This window comes from Acanthisitta chloris, unplaced genomic scaffold (assembly GCF_000695815.1).
Source record: "Acanthisitta chloris isolate BGI_N310 unplaced genomic scaffold, ASM69581v1 scaffold1139, whole genome shotgun sequence".
NCBI classification, from domain to species: domain Eukaryota; kingdom Metazoa; phylum Chordata; class Aves; order Passeriformes; family Acanthisittidae; genus Acanthisitta; species Acanthisitta chloris.
Genome location: NW_008692849.1, coordinates 19,263 through 42,316, shown reverse-complemented (window position 1 = coordinate 42,316; position 23,054 = coordinate 19,263). Strand labels below are relative to the sequence as shown.

Genomic DNA, 23,054 nt, shown 5'->3' with positions numbered 1-23,054 from the left:
CGGCGCGACCGGGCGAGGGACGGAAGGGAAGGCACGTGGCGCTGAGGAGAGGGCTCGGGACACGTGGTGGATTGCGAAGAGGGCAAGTATCTCCTCTACATTGTGGAGATCCTGCAGGAAAGAGAATTCACCTTGTTGAGGACCAGGATCACCTTCCATGTGGTCAGGAAGGGGATTTGGAAGCTACTATTGGTGTCCTGCGGTATCTCCTAGCGGTGAGGTTAGGGGTGGTGCGTGTGGGTGGTGCAGTGCAGGCCGCGGTCAGGTGTCAAAGATTTGTTTTTCAGGGTAAAAAGTGCACGTTTTCTTTGGGTTTTGTGCCTGTTTCTGTCCGGTTTTTATGCTACCAATTTACCTCTATTTTATGGTATCTGTCCATGATCTGTCTATGGTTTTGCTCTTTTCCATGTGGTGTAAATCTGTAGTGTTGGCCCCTGTGATGAACTGATTAATGTAGAGAATGTCACTATTTTTTTTTTTTTTAAGTCAGGCAGCATGAGTAGAAAGAAAGAGTTCTCCTTGTTGAATGAGAGGGATGAAAAACTTAAAAGAAAAATGAAATCCATGAGGTAAGTGAATTTTGAGCTAGTGGTTTTTATATTTTTAAGTTCTGATGGTATATAATTATCAGGAAATAGAATTATGAAAATGTAGAAAATGTGTTCTGCAGTGTTGCAAGTGAGTTCATTTTTATGTGTTATATATGTGATTAAAATGTGCAGTTGCTATAAGGTTTTAGCATTTGGAGTAGGTTCATGGAAAAAGACATTTTAAATGCAATTTGATATGTTGTTAAATACTGAGTTATTAGGTTACCAATACATCATATTGATCTGTATGTATTTTTTACAAATAAATAAATCACTGTTGGTCTTTTCAGTATATTTTAATTCAGTAACTAGAATGAACGTGATTCAAACTGATAATGTAACAATTTATTAGAGCTGGTTCTAGTTACCTGAAATACTGCATACCTAAAAGCTGTAGTACCACCTTTATGCAAGATGAATTCATTGTCATGGAGCTAAAAGTACTTATCCAGTTAAAAGAAGGCAACAGATTTGGTGTGGAGTGTGTTTCATTACCTGCACTTTCCTCATAATCTCTTTTGATAAAAGTGGGCAAGCTTAGTTCTGAGAGAGTTGAAAGTTAGGATTGGTGTCTAGTTGATACCCCTAATGGTCCTAAACCTTTCCATTCACTTCTGAAGGCACTCAGCTAAGCTACAACAAGAGGATTTTACAGAACCAAGTCAGAGAGACAGTGATTTGTGTCGTATGTCAAAAACTGTGAGTGTGGGAGGTAAGGCTTTTGGATCTTTTATTTCCAGGAGTTTTGTAGTGTGCAGTATTCCCTGTTGATTGGTGTTTTATGTGGTCTGTTAAGGACAGTAGATGGGCTGCCAGATTTAACAGTTTGTTCATTTACTACATTTCCAGTAATTAGCAAGACCAATCAATACCTTTTGTTTCCTCTCCTGGTGTTTGTCTTGACAAAGCTGTTGACAAGTTTGTTTTAAAAGAAACTTCATTTTTCTGGGATTTTCTGCTTGAATAGCTTTTTTCCAAGAGCTGCAAAATTGTATTGAGTACATAGTATTTATGAGTGCTTTATGAAACAGGTTTTTTTCCCTGTACTATAGGTACACATTTCAAATGTGCGTTTTTGTTTGCCTTTTTGCTTTCCTTTTCATGTGTTTATCCTGTCCTGAATGTAGCAGCAACATAACATAGCTAATGAGGCAAATAATACCCTAATCATTAAGTGCAAGATAATTTCTATAGCTATTTATCTGAACATCTATTCCTAGCTGTCAAATACTGTCATTAAAAATTCAGTGCTCAAATTCCCGTTGACTCAATGAATACTATCTGGAGGACTACCCCAGTGATAATGTATTCCTGTTGTCTCATGGATTAGGATGCCCTACACTTAACAGCATGTGCAGTTAAATGTTTTCTGTTACTGCTTTTACAGCATTTTGTGATGATGTGAAGGATGAAGACACTGATTTTTTCTGTTTCTCTTCAACAGAAGTAAGTTATCTAAAGCTTTCTGTTCTGTAGTCATTGTGGGGTCTGAAATAGTGATATTATGGGATCTTGTGCATTTTCACTAGAAGTGATTAAAGCATGCTCAGGACTCCTATGAGCTAAGGGCCTGTACTTCCTGACCACTTACTCCCCAGCAAGTGTTTACTAGCATTTCTTGTTATGTAGCATGGCTGTGTGGTGCACATCAGATGTCCAAAATCTGGTTTTAGGAAGCTTTATTGTTAAAATTCTCATTAGTGCCCCATGTTCCATGTGCCAGCTGTGTTCCATCCTCTTGTCTGCACATAATGTGCAAAAATGCAACTGATGCATATGTACATTTTCTGTCAGCTCCCACATAAAAGGACTTGTTTTCATAAAAATGATTTGACTTTGCCCAGTAGTGTATAAGTTGTGAATATGTTTTTTGTTTCTACATTTGTAAAAAATTGCCCTGTCTGTGGCTCTTCTGTGTTATGACATGGTGATGGCATTTCTTATACAGAGATCTGTACTTTGGACAAACATAAAGTGCCTATTTTGGTTTAAGTTATGCAAAACTAGAGTGTGTCCAGACTGTTTTTTCTCTTTAAGAAATTCAGATTTAGCATTTATTACAAAGCACAAATAAGTCAAATCTTTGGAATTTAAGCCCTGCAATTAAGCTTTATTGAAGAAGTAAGTTGTAGTCTGGTTCAGTAGTGCAATATGCTCCAGCTTTTGCATAACAGTGGGAAAAATAACCAAGTGCAAACAGGGAATCAGGATTTCTTTTACTAGGGAGACTTTTTATTTATCCTAAAGGTGTACTGATGACTACAGAACTACTGCTTCGAAGTTTTTTCCTTAGAACTCTCCTTGATCAATTCAATAGCAGTTGGCTTTGAAACTTGGTCTAATTGAATTGGGGGGTGGGGTGCTGAACGTGAAGTCAGATTTATATAAATTTTTGCCTGGGACTTGGCTGTAACCCTGTATTTGAACTTGCTTTCCTTTTTTCCTCTGAATATAGACCAAAACTTACTTTAAACTTGGGCTGTCTGGTGACAACTCAGAAAGACTTGCAAGGTAAACCTTTATTTAACCTTATTTCTGTGTTTAGATGCCAGACTGGGGTAGGACTTGACCAAGAAAGCATTTTGAGACATTTTTCTTGGGCTGATTTTCTTTTTAATGTGTTCTTTAAACCATAGTGTGCTCTCAGTATGAGTGTCTAGTACTGTGGGAACACATTCAGTACAAATAACATTTCATTGCAAGGCAAAAATAAACAATAAATTGGTTTTGCTTGAAAGTGTTTGAAACCGAAAGCTTTAAGCACTGTGGTAAATCACTGATAAGGGTTCAGAAGAAGAGATCTGCTGAAATGCCAGGATGTGGTAGGGAGTGTATCATTGAAGCACCTCCTTCCCCCCACTCCCTGCTGATTCCATTGCACCTGCTGCTTAGATAACCAGTCGCAGCCGTAAAGATGCCAGCAGTGTTCTGTGGTGTTGTCATATCTAAATTATATTCACTTGCTTATTAGTTGATGTGAACTTGAAGTTTAAAGTGGCTGGTTTTCCCCCCATGGTTATTGCTGTTATGGCTGAAGAAAAGTGGCAAAGTAAACTCCTGAACACTACTTAGAAGTGTTAAAAAGCAGATCATTCTTTATTGCAGGACACTGGGCAGGAGGATCATTCCTCTAGTCAGGCACACCTGCACAAAAGGTTTGGCACATTTTATGGCTAGGGTCATGACATATTCATTAGCCATTTCTTCCTAATGATACATAACACATTAGGCTATTTGCATGGCCACATCCTTATCGGAAGTCCCTATTTGGTGTTGGAGGGTTTTCTCAGAGTCCCCCCGTGGTTGTTGGTGTCTTGCACAGTGTCCATTGTTTGATCTCAGCCTTCTGGTCACACTCAGTTTATTGGTGGTCATTTCAAACATACTCTTTTAACTGCAGAGCTGGCTCCTAGTTTTACTTCCTTATCTGCCTTGATTTAGTACACTAATTTCCTATGTATCTTAAGTTGCTTCCCTAGTTTACTTTCTAAGGCCCCTGTGGTTCCCTTTGTCCAAACAAGGAGCCTTATGTTCCATTTGTTTAGACAATGAGCTTTATGTTCCTTTGATCACCGTGAGGATTAATGTTGATACAAACGAGAATCAGCCCAGATAATTCTTACTGGTATATTACTAAGAGACCTGTTCTGTAAGGAAGGTGTAGGAAACTTACCTTCTGAAATGGGCACATGTAACAAACATTACTAACTTTGCCCAAAGTGAAACAAACTCAAGATTTTGTCTGGCTGTTGGTCTCTGCAGCAGTGTTCTCCACATTCTCTTACAGTCAGTTAGAAGCAACAAACAGCACAGGAAGAACAATACAGTGCTTCCTTCCTGTCTGTAATAAGGCTGGTTTATGCAGACTGGTGTTGGGAGAGACTTGGCAGCTGGTGCAGAACGGCAAGTATGGAGGAATCATAGAATTTTAGGGGTTGAAATGGACCTTAAGAGATCATCTAGTCCCAAACCCTCCTGCCATGGGCAGGGACACATTCTACCAGACCAGGTTGCTCAAGGTCTCATCCAGCCTGGCTTTGAACACTGCCAGGGTTGGGGCATCCACTACCTCCCTAGACGACCTGTTCCAGTGTCTTACCACCCTCACAGTAAAAAACTTTTTTCTAATATCTAACCCAAATTTACTCTCTTTCAATATGAATCCATTACCCCTTGTCCTGTCACTGCTGCTCCTAACAGTCATACAACATGCAGCAATCATACAACAGAATTAGGAGTCTTCCTAACAGGTTGCCAGTAGATGGTTTTAATATCATTTGTTGTGTATTCTAAAGATTTTTACAACCTAATCAGTGTCTGATGGAATATCTGAAAATAAAATATTTGGGCATCAAATGAAAAATGAATCCTGGAATGTTACTAGTCGTGCATTTGCTCTCACTGAAGATAAGAATCACTACCAGCTACTAAGGTTTTGTTTAGCCTTGCCAAAATTGTCGCATGAAAAATAGTTCCTTTTAGAGAGTTCTAGTAGAAAGGAATTTTACTGAAAAGAGAGATTATCTGCTTCATAACACAGTGTGAATTCAACTGTTTCAAAAATTGGTGTTTGTATGTATTTAATGATAGATTTTTTCAAATACTCATGTGTGTAAAGTTTTCATAGGAAGTTTGATATTTTTTTAAAAAATGTGTAGGGTTTTTTCCTTAAAATATTCTGGTTTGCAGGCCCTTCAGTCACAGTACTGAAGAGAGAAACGTTCAGCACCCATTTCCTCCAGATGGTGGGCTATGGGATGAACCAGCTCTGACTCCATCAGCTGCCACGGTGTGTTAACATGGAATTTCCTTGTATTCTCACTTGTTGGTTTTGTATATGCATAGTTAATCCTGCACTTCTGAAAACACAGAACCCTGCAGCTGTAATTGTTGTGTGCTGTTATTCCCTCTTACCATAAAACTGATGTGCAGCTACAGTGTTAATAAAATACCTTGACAAAATGAGGGCACCTCAACCCCCCCAACAAGATTGTGGCTGAGGAGGGCCAGTTGTGATCAGCTGGCTGTGAAATTGAGCTTGTCTTAAAAGACTCCCCAGGATTCACAGTATTTGGGTTTGGTACTCCCTTCTTTGTTTTTCACTTTGAGACAGCTGCAAGGCTTATGACCAGATCCTTAAAGAAGTAGCTCGGAGCAACAGAGTTGTTGGACTAAAGAATCTCTCTTTAAACATTTTATTAGATTTTCTAACCTGATCTTTCTGAATGAGGTTTGTGAAGTTTTAGGGCAGGTGAACTAATATTGTGGATATTTTTTAATGACAGAGTAGGCTGTGAAGGGATGGTACATCCAGTACCAGTTCTGTTTTCTTCTATGTAGATTGTCCTGTTCACTGACCTTGAAAGAATCGTAACTTGCAAATGTTGAAAACCTTGGTTTCTTAAGTAGCTTTGTCCTAGTGCCTGTTAAAAGTTTGGAAATGGTTTTCTTGCATCAGCATAACACTGGAAGCTTACTACATTTTTTGCTTGTTTTCCCCAATCATATTCCTAAATATTTTACTTTTTTTCTAGGCTGCAGTATTCCCATTCCTCAGTCTTCCACATTTCCTTTCCTCTGTATTACTGACTTTATTTTGATTTTCCTTCATGTACTCTTTTCATTTGGTTTTCATGTGTGCAAATAAATTGCATGTATTTAGAAAACAAATTTGCAGTCTGTTTCAGGAATACTACAGTGTAAATGTTCTCGGTGTAATTCAGGTGAGCAAAGTATTTTGGGCCAGTTTGCTGCTATAGAGCTGCTCAGAGCCTTGCTGAGAGCCTTACACAGATCCTCAGTCATGCATATCAAATATTAAATTCCTCTTTCAAAATGGCAAATGGTTGTAGCTCATCTTGTCTTACGCAAGCAACTTTATATTCATTGGCAAATCTTTCCCCAGCAGAACGACACTGGGGAAGATCTTGATGAAGCTTTGTGCATAGCTCTTTATAATCTTGGCCACTTCCATGGTGCAGACAAGGTGGGTGAAAATAAGTTAAATAAATGATCAAATATGAAATCCTGTCCTTGTTTGAAGCTCTTCGTTATGAACAGGCTATTTGGTTTGATGCCTCTTTTGTCTTTCAACTGTTTATGCTCTTCTGTGAATGTACAGCCTTTAAACTCCAGGCTATAGCCTGCAGAGGTAGTCTGTAAAGGAGCACACCAGCATGTAGATAATTTAAAATTATGAGGTCAGTCCATATATTTAGCATAACTATAGGTAAGACAGTCTTCAAGTATTAAGTTTGTGTTTCTGTGGATCGGGGTAAAATCCAGCATTTGTTTTTGCTCTAGAAACTGTGCTAACTTTATAGTTCTAATGTGCCTCTCTAAAGGTAGAAAAGAAATTATGTGGGCAACAGAACTAAAAAACTTAACAGACAGAATATACAAAAGCACGTAAATCCAGTAATACATTTTTGTGCACAATGTAAAACAGAGGAAGGATCCGAAAGTATTGTATAATGCTGTTAATAGGTTTTATTGAGTAACTTTTGAATTTCTCCAATTATAACTGATGAAATTTTGAGTTGAAATTATGAGTCATCAGCATGCTCTGGCAGCCAGGAGGGCCAGCTGTGTCCTGGGGTGCATCAGGCAAGGCATTGCCAGCTGGTCAAGGGAGGTGACTGTCCTGCTCTACTCTGCACTGCTGGAGCCTCACCTTGAATATTGTATGCAGTTTGGGGCACCACAATATAAGAAAGATATTAAGGTATTAGAGAGCATCCAAAGGAGGCAATGAAGATGGTGAAGGGCCTTGAGGGGAAGCCATAGGAGGAGGGGTTGAGGGCACGTGGTCTGTCCAGCCTGGAGAAGAGGACACTGAGGGTAAACCTCATCATTGTATACAACTTCATTGTGAAGGGAAGTAGAGGGTCAGGCACTGATCTCTTCTCTCTGGTGACCAGTGACAGAACCCAAGGAAATGGTCTGAAGCTGTGTCAGGGGAGGTTTAGGCTGGATGTTAGGAAGTGGTTCTTCACCCAGAGGGTGGGTAGACACCCTGAGGGTGGAACAGGCTCCCCAGGGCAGTGGTCACAGCTCCAAGCCAGACAGAGTTTGAGAGGTGTTTAGACAATGCTCTCAGGCACATGGTGTGATTCCCGGGGATGTCCTGTGCAGGGCCAGGAGTTGGACTAGATGATCTTCAAGGGTCCCTTCCAACTCTGATTATTCTGTGATTCTGTAATTATTTTATTTCAGCTTGAGCTCTTCCTAAATGTGCTATAAAAAACCCTTGCAGTTCTGTCTTTGCCATTGATTTACTTTATGTGTATTCTAAGATACACAGGCAGAGAAGTATTTAATGATTCAAAAGCTTAGTTCTAGTGAGCAATGCATGAAGTGTCTTTAAAGCCTGCTCTCCATTCCCTTTCTGACTTGTTTTGTTGCAGTGGCCAGTCTGTCTACTAAAAAAAAAGCTATGTTGAATTCCTAATTCATATACTAATAGCATCTTTTAAAAACCTACCATTTCAGCAGCTCTGATATAATAACTCATGTTCACAACTGTGGTCTTGCAACAGCTTTTCAACAAAGACTGAGAATTTCCAATGCAGTCTTGCATTACCAAATCTTTTAATTTTTATTTTGCACAGTCTCTTCATTGAAGGTAACTATAGTGACAAAACTGATGCTTAGCCAAAGGAAGAATGTTTTTCTTTTCCTTTACTCTCACTGTGAGTTTTAAAGACAAAGGTAGAACTCTCAGCTGTTAGTTATCTGTGTGTGGTGCTGTGTTTGACTGGCAAGTAAGAAATTGTGGAATTTATTAAAAATAAATAAGCAGAATAATGAAACAATAATGAATATGGAAATAATAAATGCTTATTTATTCCCACTGAACAAAATAGGTGCTGGAATACTTGGAATTGAAAGTGAAGCGCGAAAGAGACAAAGTTACAGAAACTGCAGAGAGAACATTTCAGGAACTTATTAATCTCTTGTTAAGGTAATAATCTAGTTTTCTAGTATGGCACAGGTGAGTTACTCTTATTAAGAAGCTGCTTCTAATTCAGGTAAAGGAATTTTAAACAAAATTTTGGTCTTTCTGGTAGCATTATTTCATAATACCTGTCCTTCATTTTTGTGTGATATTTTTGCCCTTTCATAGTGGCATCTTGAAGCTGGTTTGCATGGTTGGAAAACATCAGCTTATGCAGCTTCTGGTCTTAAAAAATAAGGAAAAATAGCCATAATGTTTATTTTCTGAAAAAGCTCCATTTTGAGGAGTTTTTTTATACTGTCATTAATGGAATAACGTTTTTTTAATCGGCTTTCTGCAAATTTTGGAGCTGATAGAAGCCCAAGGAGATTTTATTTCTTAATTTTCAAAAGTATTTGTATTTTCAGATTTAAGGGAGAGAGGAGTGTCAAAGCTTAGGTGTCCAGAAGAGCTTCTGAGAAGGGGATCTGGTATCTTAACAGACTGAATTGTGAAATCCAACTGTTTAGTTTTCAGTTGGATGTCTGTGGAAATATCAGGAGGCTTAAATGGAAGAGTTCTTTTAACATTCCATGTTTCTCCTAACAAGGTGGCTTTTCAGTGTGGACTCTTAACTTTTGTGGTTCCTCCAATTACAAAATGCTTTTCCCATGCTTCTACTTAGCACTATTTAGGGAAGATGATCTTGTTGTGGGAGATGTATCTACTTTGTGCTGTGGTATGACTTGTAACTGTATGTTACAATTCAAGTTTGAATCTGTACAGCTGAGTGCTTATTAAGTTCTGAAAAGTCATGTTTTTAATACAGGAAAAAGAAATTGTTTGCAGAATTGGTGGAGAACATCAACAGCTACGGAGATAGTATTGTAAAAGCTAAGGAAGCCCTTGAAGAGAAGAAAAAGCGTTTGATTGGTGCTATTAGGACTGCAAAGGAAGTTAAATTTTCGCATTCCCCAAGAAACTCTTGTGATCTCACTCGGGTAGTTATATTCTTGCCTTGTGAAATAATTTTTTTAAGGAATATGTTCAAATTTGGATGGAAAGTTTCTGTGATCCCCATTTGCTGACTTCATTATGGGCGTTTGTGCAGTAATGTACTCTTACCCCACCTTTACACACAGAGAGTTTATATTTGTTCTTAGTCACAACTTGCACCCGGTGACTGATGTAAAACAAAAAGATGGTTCTTGCCTTGAAGAGCTTGCTGTCTGAAACAGCAGATGGAGGGGAGGACAGGAAAACTGACACAGTACCAATAAGTGAAAGGGTGGCGTTTTCATCACTTCAGAAGTCTTTCGAGCCTTTTTCCATTCCAAGGCTCTCCAACCTTCTCACTGAATTGCTCCAGAATTAATAGCCACATTCTCCTGATCCTCTTGGTCCCAGACCTTTACTTTTCATTTTTCCTCCCCATCATATCTACTGTTAATAGAAACCCACGTTACCTGCCATGCTGTGTCAGACCAAAGATTCATCCTGCGAACTCCTCTGTCTCTGACAACAGAGAGGAAAAGATGCTTGGAGAAAACATCTAAGAAACTGGGCATTTATTGAGTGTAGGTAGTTGAAGGTTAAGGATTTTATAATCACTAGGATACATTAGGGTTGTTACACTCAATCAGACTTGCTCGTTCTGTCATAAGCTTGTGTTACACTTCCCTGAATATCTTCATAAAGCTTGTGGCAGTGTGCATGGGTGTCCACATATGAGCATTATATGTATGTATTCATATATAGTGACAATAAGTTCCACATTTTGCTATTTAAAATGGGATATAAATATAAAATAGGTCCCTCTGTTCCTTCAAAATGTGCCACATAGTTATTTTGTTTGGAGCCTTTGTAGTCCTTGTGTTGAGAAAAAGAATGAAAATTTGGTCTCCTCGTTCTCTGTGTATTGTGGACTCATGTTCCTTGCATCCAGTTGTCACTTTCCATATCAAGAAACTTAGTCTTTCTCAACTGACCCAGAAAGAAGTCTAATTCCACCTTTTTTTTTCTGTCATTTGCCCCCGTTTTACTCGGTGTGGGTTTTGGGGATTTTTTGGGGAACTGACAGGCACCACTGTCCTCCCATAGGCCTGCTGCCTTACTTAGAAGTCACTTTCTCATTAGCTATTGAAACAGAAGGATAATCTCATTTCTACTTCTTTTTACATGCTAATATTACACAATCCCAATCATTAGGGTCTTAGCAAGGTAAGGAGACATATTTGAGAATTGGCTACCGGATAAACTCTTGAGGGTTTTTCCGTAAAATAAAGGTGTCATGCTCTGGCTTTGTTGTATTGTAGGTAATAGGTGTCTGTGTAATCTAATTTCTGTGTAATGGAAGCTAAGACTGTACTTCTTCATTTCAGGTTATTTATGATTTGAAGTTGTCAGTTGAAGCTGAGCTCTCAAGAGTGGACAATTTGAAGGAACAAATATTTTCAAGGTAAATGACTGAAGTGGGAGATATATTGGGAGGCAAATGGATGCACTGGTTACCTTAATTGCAAAAACTTGTTTGTATAACTGTTAAACATCAGAAATTGAGCTGCTTCACTTGCAGTACTAGTTTAGGTATATATAAATTTATTGTTAATATATAATAGGTTTCATCTGAGGCAAAAGAGGAAAACTCATACAATTTACTGCTATGTAGACAAATACATAGGCTTTTTAAAGTTTCTTGACAGACTTCTGCCACTTTGAAACTTCCTCTCCTTCCCTTATGAGTTGAAATAAATTGGGGAAATAATGGCTTAATTTTTTTAAAAATTAATTAGCTTCTGACCTTCAGGAAACATTTAAATGGGGTACTAATGTCTAAGAAGAAATCTGTGGGGGGCCAAGTTGCCCTCATTGGAAGTGGCACATGATTTCTATACCAGAAATGATTAAGACAGTATGTCATGGCTGTGGTGCACCTGAGCCTGTGCAGCTTGGTCATAAGGCTGGTGACAGTACTGTAATCCTAGGCCACATTCACAATCAGAGAAGGAGACACAGAGCAAAGATGGTGCTCGTTTGGAACATCCCACAGATCCCATTATATTTCAGGACATGGAACCACTCTGGGGAATAGGGTGGGAGTGTGCCATCAGATTCTGCCTGGCACAAAGAAATGAAGCTCAAAGTTGATTACTTGCATGCAAAATGTGAACAACTGTCATAGAATCATAGAATCATTTAGGTTGGAAGAAGACCGGAGTCCTACTGTTAACCTAACACTTCCAAGTCTACCTTTACCGTGTTCCTAAGCATAATGTCTTCATGTCTTTTTAAATGACAGAATCATAAAATGGTTTGGGTTGGAAGTGATCTTTAAAGGTCATGTTGTCCAACCCAGCCCCAGTGAGCAAAGAGATCCTCAACTCAGTCAGGTTGCTTAGAGCCCCATCCAACCTGACCTTGAACGTTTCCAGGGATGGGACATCTACCACCTCTCTGGGCAACTTGTTGTGTTTCACCACTCTTGAAAAAAATTTCTTCCTTACATCTTGTCTGAATCCACATTTTTTTAGTTTAAAACCATCGCCCCTCGTCCTTTCACAACAGGCCCTACCAGAAAATTTATCCCTGTCTTTCTGGAAGGCTGCTATAAGGTCTCCTTGGAGACTTCTCTTCTCCAGGCTGAACAGCCCCAACTCTCTCAGCCACATACCTCTAGGCATGGTGATTAAACCATTCCCTGGGCAAGTTGTTCCAACACTAGACAAAAACTAAGATGACTCCTGTCATGTTAGTTGAGTTCTTGTGTGAGAATATGGAGAAGCATCTTCTAGTAAACTTAGGCCTTACCTGCCAAGTCACTATTTTGAAGATAATGGCAGTGATAAATGAGAACTTTGGACAAGCCTATTTAAATGCACAATGGTAAACTCTCACAGCTTAAGAAAGCTAAAACATGACAATATCCAATCTTTCTACATTGGAAAACCTTTTTAATAACCTCAGTGGAACAGGGGGAAAAAAAGACCTGATAAAGGTTGAATATGATGGCCTCACATCCCTTGTACCACTCCAAAATAACACAAAAGGTGAAAAAAATCACAGCTAGGAGGTGCATAGAAGTTGAGGCACATTCTGAAGGGTAGAGATGTTCCTGAAGGGGCAGTGGGAGGGAAGCTCAGGTGGCTTTTCAATACTATATGCACTCCAGTTTTCATAAATTAATTAAAACTGGACAGCAAAGCTGAGGATTTGATTGAAATGATATTTACAGTACTCTTAGCCTAACTGTAGAAGTACTTAAAAGATTTTCTCAGTTTTCCTTGATAAAGAAAATAGTTTTTAGTGTAACAGCAAACAGAATCATACATTTTGGACTTCAGTTGTGGTTTTCTTCTTCAAGAAGAAAAGATAACTCCTTTTTCTCAGTGCAGAATAATTAATTGAACTAAAATGAGTATAGATCTGAAAACTGAGGGAGTACTCAAGTACTCTGTGTATGAGGGAGAGGGCAAATGGCAAGAGAGTTTAAAGTATGAATATAAAGATAAATGAGCAACCAAATCTGTTGTTTATAGGAGTGGAAGAAATAAACTGAAGTAGGTCATTAATCTCCTATTTTGCCCCTCTATGTATACTGTGCTGAAAAATACCTGAGGTCTCAAACTGTCAGAGTGATTTAGGTATTCATGTCACGTTCTATAATGTTTGTTCTCTTTTCTTGAGATTGTTCCCAAACACTTGCGAGAGTCCATCTTTGGTACAACATTTGGGCAAGATGAAATGGGGAACGACAGGGAAGTAAGTATTTCTTTTATGAAAGAGGGTAGGTATTTAGCTGTTCTTCTAATTGTGAAGTATTTATTGGAGATTAAAAAAACCAAAAATTTATATGATTATGGAATTCTAAGAGTATATTGAAACAAAGCAGCACTTCAGATGCTGATATTCAAGCCAGCACTGCAGTTAGTCCAGTTTGTGTTTCAGTGCTGATATTTTGGTTTCACTTGGGTTTCACTCTGGTATATTTCACTGTATCACTTAAATTATCCAGGGGTTTTTTTATGCTGTATGCTTTTCAACTTTGACTGACAAGTAATGATACAATCATAGAATCACTCAGGTTCAATAAGACTTTTAAAATGATCAATTCCAACTGTAGACCTAACACAGCCAAGGCAAACACTAAACCATGTCCCTAAGTGGCACATCTGCATGTTCATAGTACATGTAATAGAGATGTTTAATATTTCAGTATATGAAAGTTGCTTCATTTAAGTGTAAATAAATGTCTAAATTGGACGGCAAATACTGAAATTGATAGTATTTCCAGTTCACAGTCTAAATACTGATTGCATCAAATGCCAAAAGAAATTACTTAAGATTAGAAGGAAAAAAAAGACTTTGATTTTAAAAAATTACAATTGCTTTTAACTTATTAGTCCCCTTTTTTCCTTCTCTTGTGGTCTTTGACAAAACCTTGAGAAAAAGGAACGAAGTTGCTGTTAGGACTGTTGTAGTTAGCACTAATTATGTAAAAAAAAGGCTTATTGCATACTGTAATACCTGAAGATCCTACAGATTATGGTGAAGAGTATCTTAGTGCAAAAGCATCTGACCTACCTTTTGCTTTTAACTAGAACTATCTTATCACATGATTTACAGGTTTTTTTCAAATAATTAGTACCTGTGGTCTCTGGTCATCTAAGCAGGGGTAGCCCTTGTACTGAACTGTATTCAAGAATATGTGCATTTCTGTGCCAGTTCTTTCCAGGTTTCAGAAATCATGGTGATGGTTTTGTTGGCTTGGCGGTGAAAAACTTAACACAGTTTATTTCTAGCAGCTCCTATGAGGTGTTTTTTTAACATAGTGATGCATTCTTACTGAAACCTCTGGTTCGACTCATGTGCTTTTCTGGAAACAGTCTGGATTATGTTAATTTGTCTCCAAATAAAATTTTTCCCAAATGTAGTGAAGATAATGGACAAGGTCCTCTTGTCCATGATGACCCTAAAGAAACAGCTGATGTCATAATAGAAGAAATACTGGAAGATGACTCGGAAGGCAAGTTTTTGAATACTGACACTTTCAAGGTTCCATTGATGTTATTTTTGTGTCTCACGTTATATTGTGTGTTTGTAGTTATAGCTGGGTCATACGAATTCTTTAATGATGTCTGTATTTCAGTTCCTTTGAGCTAGCATTCTTTCTTTTTCATCCTCCTTCAACTTCTCCTAGTGAAAACTTTGTCACAGGCTCTTTCAAAGAGGGGTCATAAATTTCAGTATCTGTCTTGATTATTCTCTTTGACTCATGGTTATTTCTGTCCTCCTCGGAGTATGCTTTTGGAGAATGCTTTTCTGTCAGCTCCCTCAGCTTCCTGAATGTTCTCCCAGACCATTGTCTTCTGTTATCTGGCAATAACAGTTGGGTTCCTCAGCTTGTCAGGTTTTTCCTGGACTTTAGTAGTAAGAGTGTAGCTAACAGGTCCATGAAGTGATCTTTCCCCTCTGTTAGGCTCTTGGGAGACTGAATCTGGAGTACTGTGTTCAGTATTGGACCCTGTAGTACCCAAAAGTTGCTGTCATACTTGAGTTAGTCTGGCAGAGCCTACCCAGCTGGTGTCAGGGTAGGATTGAAGGCATTACAGACAAGCTGGAACTCAGAACTTCCAAACAGATAATGGGGGAATAGGTAGCTGTGTCCCACAATGTAATTAAGATGTTTAGCTGTGCTTAATAATGCTTGGTGAGGTTGAGGGAGCGAGGGTAGATGTGGTAAGTGAGAGTAGTTGTGATAGTATATAGCTGTGATCAAGGTGAAGTAAATTTCGGAGCTTGGGCACAACTCTCTAAAGTAGAATATTCCAGAACCTTGGTGGACTTCACAAAATACTCATCAAAGCAAAACTCCTTCGAACTGCAGTCTTACATGAGTTTTGCATGTCTTGAATCGAAGAATTTTAATTATAGTTTTCTAATCTTGGAATTAGCATGGGACTTGCCCATGTGCACATAGTCACTCTGTGGATGTGTTTCACTTGCGCCACGTAGGAGAATTTTTGCCTTTGCCACACCTTTACAATACCTATAATTTCTCTCCACTGTGTTTGCAGCTTTACTGCGTTGGTATAAAAACTAACCTAATTAGTAAACCTTTTTCTAAAACAATAAACAGAGTTTGCCATGGAATATTCTGCGCATAAACAGGGCAAGAAACTGTTCAAGGAGGAAACATCTCTTTGACACAAAGCTAGTTAGATGTTTTCCTGTCTGGTAAATGGTTTAATTTAAGCAGTGAGAGCAGACACATCAGTCATGCAGGTGGCACTGGATCTAGATGATTCTGTCCACCCTTTGTAGAAGGCTTAGTGGTGTAACATACTCTTGTAGGAATTGAATTGCTGGGCTTTTAAAACCCTCTGACCTTTGATGAGTAGCTTCAGAAAGACAAACCTGCCATTTGTATCCCCAGTGGATGGAGATACCTGCAGTACAAAGGATTTGGATGCTTAGTCACAAGTACTGTCTTACATAGGGTCATCTCTTGTCTAGGTTTAGGCTGTTCGTTGATCTTGGTGCAGTAACACTGAATAACTGTACAAAAGTGCTTAGCAAACCTGTTTTGAAAGGTAGGAGTCTTAATCTCTAACTTGCTTTCTAGAAGTTTCCTGTTTCTCTGTTAGAGGGAATACAAACTCTGAATTACCTACTTGAATTCTTGCTACCACCTTGTGAGTAGTGAGACAGCCTTTTGTTTTGCAGGGTGGCGTAAGGCAGGTAGTTGAAAAGTGTGTTTTAATCAGAAAGTAAAGGTGGTGCTAGATTGAAACAAGTGTGAGCCACTTGTCAGATTAAAATCTATTTGAGGTAATATTACCATGATTAGTGCAACATAAATGCAATTGTGTGTCTGATAATAGCTTTTGGAGGCACCTGGAGGGTGTTTGATAAATTCTTTGCCTTAATCAGGTTTAACAGAGTTGGTGTTTGTAAGCCATGTTGTAAATCCATGCCATTTCTATGTTCGGAGATACTCACAGAAGAAAGAAGCACTGGCTTTGGAGAAGAAACTGGAAAACTTTTGTTGTAACAGGGGTTCATATCTCCTGCCTTCAGATGTTTTGGAACTAGGTAAAAGATTTAATTTCCAAAGGTCTACATGGCTTAAAATACTACCTTGCAGTATGTTTTGCTTAGTATCATAGTCCTTTTTTTCTCTTCTCCCTCCACCACCCGTTTACATAGTAGAGCAGTCTTTGCATCTTCTGGAATCTACAGTTAAGTCTTTTGGAGAAACATTGTACACATTGTTTGGTGAAGTAGGCTTATATTAAATCATAGAAACAAAACCAGTAGAAGTAAAAGACGCTGCAGTTCTCAGCCTCAACAGACTGAGTGCTTAGGGTAACCAGCAGTTGAAACACCTGGTGATAAACTTACTGTTTTCCAGCATTAGGTGGTAATGGTTAACTGCACATTTTTTCAGTGTGCTGAAATGACAGTAATGGCTAGCCTAATTCTTTTATCACTTCAGTAAATCAGCTTTCTCTCATGCAAGCAACATTCCCTTCAAGCAGATGACATTTTTCAAGTTCACTGACTGGGTAGAAACCATTCTAGAAGTATAAATAAAAGGCAAGAATAATTTGCTAAATTACTGTTGATAATTTTACCCACTTCTAGAATGTGTTTAGAAAATTGATGAAAAGTATTTAATAACCTTATACATCAGTGCTTTTTTGCCACTTTACTAAGAAATCTAGCAAGTTTGCCAGAAATTACTTCTTAATACAAACAAAACAGCTCCTAGCCTTACAGACACTGTGTAAATGATCATGGGGAGAATTTCTTTTGGCTATCAAGACAAGGTTTGTAATGTCTTTGTTTTAGCAATACCACTTTTACTGCCTCTGTGGAAGATGGGAAAAATGGAACATTATGCAGAACTGTAATAATAGTTCCAGTGTGAAATACTTCAAAATACTGAATTTAGTCCTTTCTATTTGCTTCCATATAGGTGCTAGAATTTTTATTAAGAATAAGGAAACTGGAATGTGGTGCCGTGGAACTATCACTGAACTAATTCCCCTAGAGAGTAAAAATCCGAGGAAGCCTTGTGGTCCAATAAGATACAGAGTTTGTGATATTGTGCTGCTGAAAGTATTCCTGACTGATTTTGGAAGCTCCATGGTTTTGATTTTCTCAGGGTATGTTTACAGAGAGAGGTTTTTGTCTGCAGTTGTTGTCCTTGAGTGTTACTGAAGCAGATCTCTACTGAGAAACAAGTCCTTCCTCAACTTCACACAAACAGATAACCAGATACCCAAATGACACTAATATTCTCTGCGTACCTGTTTCCCACAGCAAAAGTGTCAGGGTATTTCAGTACACAAGTGTACAAGCCTTCATACACGGAAATATTTAACTTAGACTTGTGTTGTGAAAGAGGACACGTGAGTCCTCAGTGCTTAAAAAATGCATTTCATTGAGACTTTGTAGGTCTGTTTCATTGACATCACATTATGCCATTTACTGCAATAATGACCTTTATTTTAAGCCTGAGGTTGGGTTTGGGGATTTTTAGGTGTTGGGTTTGGTTGTTTTGCCTTTAAGGTAGTACTGCATTTATTCCTCTTGATATTAGATACAATCCGACCAAAAGGGCTGACCTTGCTGCTCTGCAGACTGTCAGAACAGAGGACATTTGCCTGTTTATAAGGAAGCCTGATAAGCTTATTGAGACAGAACTTGCAGCTGTTCCTCCTTTAGCAGTGCGATGTTCATTGAAGGATGTTGTTCCCAAAAATGCAGTAAGTACAAGCTGGGTTAAGTATTTCAGGAGATCTTTTTTCTTCACAAAATTTATATAAAAGAACTTAAATACATAACCTACAATGGTTTTGTGTCAGTATAAACAGGAGGAAACTCAAGAATACAGATTGTATTTTATTTTTTTTAATTCTCTCTTGTGAAATGATGTGTTGCATTGCTTTCATTGGAAAGGAAACAAACTCACAGCAATCTGTCTTGAAAAGCCTCTGGGTTTACAAATAACTTATTTCAGGCTTAAATCTCACTACTTTTACTCTATGCGTGTTCTTTTGTCAAATTTAAAAACAAACTACAAAACTGATACTCTTACTTCATGTCTATCTGGTAACGTCATGCAAGCAATAACTTTCCAAACTCATCCAAACAGAGAAGAAATGCCTTCAGAACTTTTAAGAGAATTCTTTCAGGGACTGTCCTGTATGACAAACCATTTTAAGTAACGTATTGAAAAGTCTTATTTGTTCTCTTTCAGTATAATAACAAATAAAGTACTGTCAGCCTTTATGCCATTACAAAAAAAAGGGAGTGTATATATATATCTATAGCTCTGGAACAATTTTCACAAGTGTGGGTAAAATGCCTTCCTTATATATGCTTGCTTTTTTTTTCACACCTAGAAAGCACAGGATTTGCAGTATCAAATGAGAAATGCATTCACTTGATCCCAGAGAAGTAAATTCAGGCTTGTTCAAGGCAGATAAAACGTCATGAGGATGTTGTGGAGAAGAGGAATGTGTAAATTCACCAAACTGTTGCACATTTATGTAAAGACACAAGAAGATGATAAGCTTTCGCAGGAGTTGGGAGAGCAGAAATATGAGTCATGAAATGAAACAGCATAAGACAGTTCTAGTTTATCTATGAAAACATTCAGAGGGAATGAAAACTTGAATCTTCAGAAGAAACATGGTGGAAGCTGCAGCCCTTTGATCTGACTCAGTTTTATACAGTTAAATACACTTATTAAACCATCATAGAAGAATTCTGTATAGTGCTGTTGTGGCTATGGACTAGACAGTATAAATGTGTTCAGTATTTCACCTGTTCACATGCCTCTGTGCTCTCTTCCTTCTATTTTATTAATGACTATTTGAATTCTTTTGTTTTAACGTTCTCTGACATCCTCAGTAACTTTTTCTTTCTTTCTACCACAGGATAAGCGCTGGGGAGAGGAAGCAAAGACAACATTGTTAGAAATGGTAAACAATAAAGTCTTTTCAATGATCGTATTCAGAGAAGTGGATGGTGTCCTCATTGTGGATTTGAGAAAACCTGCATTTAATGAAGTAAGCAGTAATATGCCAGCATCTCTCAAGGATGCATTAGTTTACTTAGGCTTGGCAAGGTGAGTGTTGTCCTTTAGTTTATGCTGTTATACCACAATTGATAAGAGAATAATGCCTACAAAGTGAAGTTTACCAAGCAAAGCTTTTTCAGTATTTCATATACACTGCTGCATCCCAAATAAAAGCTTTTTTTAGCAACCAGCTGCCATGTATCACTGTTGATATGCTACATTGTGGTGGGAGAAGCATCAGAGGTAATTGGCTGCACCAGCTGCAAGAAGGAAAGTTCAAGCTATACATATAAACATGAATCGAGTTATTTTTATAAGACCATTTTGTGGGTTTTATGGGGAGCTTGACATCTGACTATGAAAGGGTTCCTTCTCAGTTGATTTTGACTGAATTTATGCAAAACTTTGCTTCCCAGTCTGTCAGAAAACAATACCATCTTGCGCTACAGTCCACCTAATCTTCCACAAGAAGGAGAAGAAATCTTTGTTGTAGTTTGTCACATTAATAGTCCAAGTGATTTCTACCTCCAGTTGGTAAGTTTAGAAATAAGGTCTATGTAAATAAAACTCTGGCCAAACTTCTTAATGCTGAACTAAATAAGCTACATCTTCTGTTAAGTTCTGTTACTTGTTACCAGCGTTAAGATTCCTAAAATTAATAGAATTGGTTTGTTCCTACAGTGCTAGATTGATGTTAGATTAATTCTAGGAATTCTTAAGAGCCCCAGAAAGTTAATATTTTTGTCAGTTTCATTACATTGGTAATTCCTATGTGGGTATGTAGTGTTTACTGATTACAGTGGTGATTGAACAGGGCAGCATTTAACAGTTGTTGGACTCTTTGATTCACTTTATGTATTCATAACCACTTTTTAATTTTGGGTAGAGGACTAGAAAGTGCTAGAAAATAATTACCCCTTTAAAGAGCAAAACATGTCATTAAAAACATAACATCTGATGTGTATTTTGTATTTTGTGGGTTTTGTATTTTAGACAGAGAACCTGGAATCAACAGCTCTTTCAGAGAAAATTCAGGAGGTATATAAATGTGAGCATGGGAAAAACTTGGGAATTTTCTGCCCAGTTGAAGGCCAAGCCTGTATTGCAAAGCAAGAGGATGGGAATTGGTACAGAGCACAGATTATAGGTGAAGTATTGATTCTTTCTCTCTAGCATTGGATTGCAAAATCAGATCAGTCACACACTGAGTGTGAACAGTAGCAAACAGCCGTCACTTTTAACTAGGCATTCTAATATTACCAGGCAGGTTCATAAAGTCAGTAGTACTAATTCACATTCTTTTCCTATTAATGGACTGCTTTATACGCCGGGGGGATTTTTTAGATACCAAGAAGCGGTAGAGTTGGTTTTCTGGATATTATTGAAATTCTATGATACACTTATTTTAAATACTATTTCAGTTACTATTACAGTATGAATTACAGATTTGTCTATTGCAGCAAACCTGTGAGTGTATCTAGTGTTGGCTAATAATGCTCTGTGTTAATTCCGAAGGGAATGAAGGAGGGCTGTGCTTGTGCTGACCTCTATGTTGCCTGTGTGGGCAGTGCAGAATGTCTGTACACTTACATGTCTACTTGGCATGTATTTAGTGTGCCAGTGTCTCAGAAAGTGGTTAGGTAGAAGGGGAGTAAAATGCTCGTGCTGTCATTTCAGGAGCCTGGAAGAGAATACAGATTTTGAGTTGGGTTGTAAAAATGTGAAAAATTGATCTTGTATGATTCTGTTGTAGGTGTGGGTTTTGCTCTGAAATTCTGGTGCTTTAACCTGTATCAGATACTCATTTTTTTGCTTTAATAACTTGGATTGTTTTTCTTGAAGGGCTGCCAAGTTGTCGAGAAGTTATGGTAAAATATGTTGACTATGGCAATGTTGCTACCTTAACCCATGAAGATGTACGCAGAGTGAAGAAGGAGTTTCTGAGCTTTCCAGAAAAGGTAAATCAGTGTTTGCCTGGATTAAACACTCAAAATTAATAGAATCTGTGGGGGAAACAAGAAGGAGAGGGTCATTAACATTCTGAAATGAATAAAATAAATATAAGATGTTAGGCAACGTCCTTTTTGCCTGGGTTTATGATGTGACTTGCTTAATATGTTTGGGTACATGTTGAAAACTTTTTAAATTTTTTTATATTATTCAGTTTTAAATTCAATCTCATATTGCCTTGTGGTGAGGAGGTATATTTACACTGTGTATATACATGTGTGTTTGATTCACATACCTTCTTTATCTCCATAGTAGCTGGATAAGTTTTTACATTCCTTATTATATATTCTAATAATAGTCTTCTAAAATAATTTTTTTTGTTTAGAGCATTTTATGTTTGGTGTTTTCCTAACTTTAGGTGTTGTGGGAGTTTCCCCTTTTGACAAGGAGAAAAATTGAATGGGAAAGGAAATAGCAAAGTGCAACAGTATAAAAAAATGCACATAAATAGAAAATAATTTTTTTCTTCATCTATTCATTGGATAGTTTTGGTTACCAGCCATAATTATTCTAAACTTTGAAACTTCATATGTTGATGGGAGTTTTTAACTGGTTGTAGGCACCAGAAGTAATGATTGTAGGTGAATAAGGGTGTTGGGATTTCTCATGTGTGTTATCCCATTGTTCCAACTGATACCTTATTACTGATCATTAAATTTAAATCCTCTGAAAAGTCAGTTAAGAGTTTGTTAGCTCTTGAGGACTCCTCACTTTGAACATAAAAGGAGAATGGGCCAAAGAGTTACAGACAGATGTGTAGATGACTACTAGAGAATGGTCTAAAGAAACCTTAACCCATCAGTTACTCTCAAATGTCAGCATTCATATGCAGTGTATAGGTTATGGTGTAGCACTCTGGCAAGGTGTTTGTGCTTGAAATTTGTCTGAGAAATATCAAGCTTATGTGACTGTTAGTGTTAATGCAAGTCATACATCAGCAGGCTTGGATCTGCTTCTGTGTTGATGTGGTTTCAAATCTTTTCTATTTAAATAAAATAAGGATTTAAAATTCTTTGAAAGATGAATTAACTCAATATTGCAAAGTCAAACATTCAGAAGGTAAGAGTATCAGAAATGAGATTGCTTGTGCAGCTCTGTCCTGTTGCTTGTAAGTACTGATAAGTCTTCACACGTGCTCACTAGTGCATTGCCCCAAGTGTAAGTTGGTTGTGTAGGAGATTTGAATTAGAAGAGAAGTCACACTTTCTTCATCCCATTTATACAGTTTGCAGACATTCTAAATGGGCTTGGGTGGCTGGTGCAGAAATTTTGGCCAAGGCTGGAATAAGCACTGCATAATGTAGTGTTGATGTTATCGCCCAGAGCCCAGTCTTTTAGTGCTTATTTAACGTGTCAGTCAGACTTACTTTCATATTTCTGACTGCCTGTATCCTAAGAATATCTGCACAAAACATTATTATTGCTATTG

At 37.9% G+C, this 23,054-nt stretch overlaps 1 protein-coding gene across 1 annotated transcript in view; it reads left to right on the top strand.

The window, feature by feature from the left end:
- Positions 1-495: 495 nt before the first annotated feature.
- The window catches only part of RNF17 (ring finger protein 17), a gene marked incomplete at its 3' end in the record, with an annotated part of 41,153 nt that continues 18,594 nt past the window's right edge, over positions 496-23,054 (top strand). Inside the window, 18 exon segments of the mRNA XM_009082799.1 lie at positions 496-569; positions 1,211-1,302; positions 1,978-2,036; positions 3,046-3,101; positions 5,280-5,379; positions 6,496-6,576; positions 8,456-8,553; positions 9,356-9,527; positions 10,908-10,984; positions 13,210-13,284; positions 14,457-14,548; positions 16,456-16,617; positions 17,504-17,693; positions 18,131-18,296; positions 19,473-19,669; positions 19,993-20,149; positions 20,609-20,762; positions 21,458-21,573. Of these exon segments, the coding sequence (XP_009081047.1) occupies positions 496-569; positions 1,211-1,302; positions 1,978-2,036; positions 3,046-3,101; positions 5,280-5,379; positions 6,496-6,576; positions 8,456-8,553; positions 9,356-9,527; positions 10,908-10,984; positions 13,210-13,284; positions 14,457-14,548; positions 16,456-16,617; positions 17,504-17,693; positions 18,131-18,296; positions 19,473-19,669; positions 19,993-20,149; positions 20,609-20,762; positions 21,458-21,573 (2,118 nt within the window).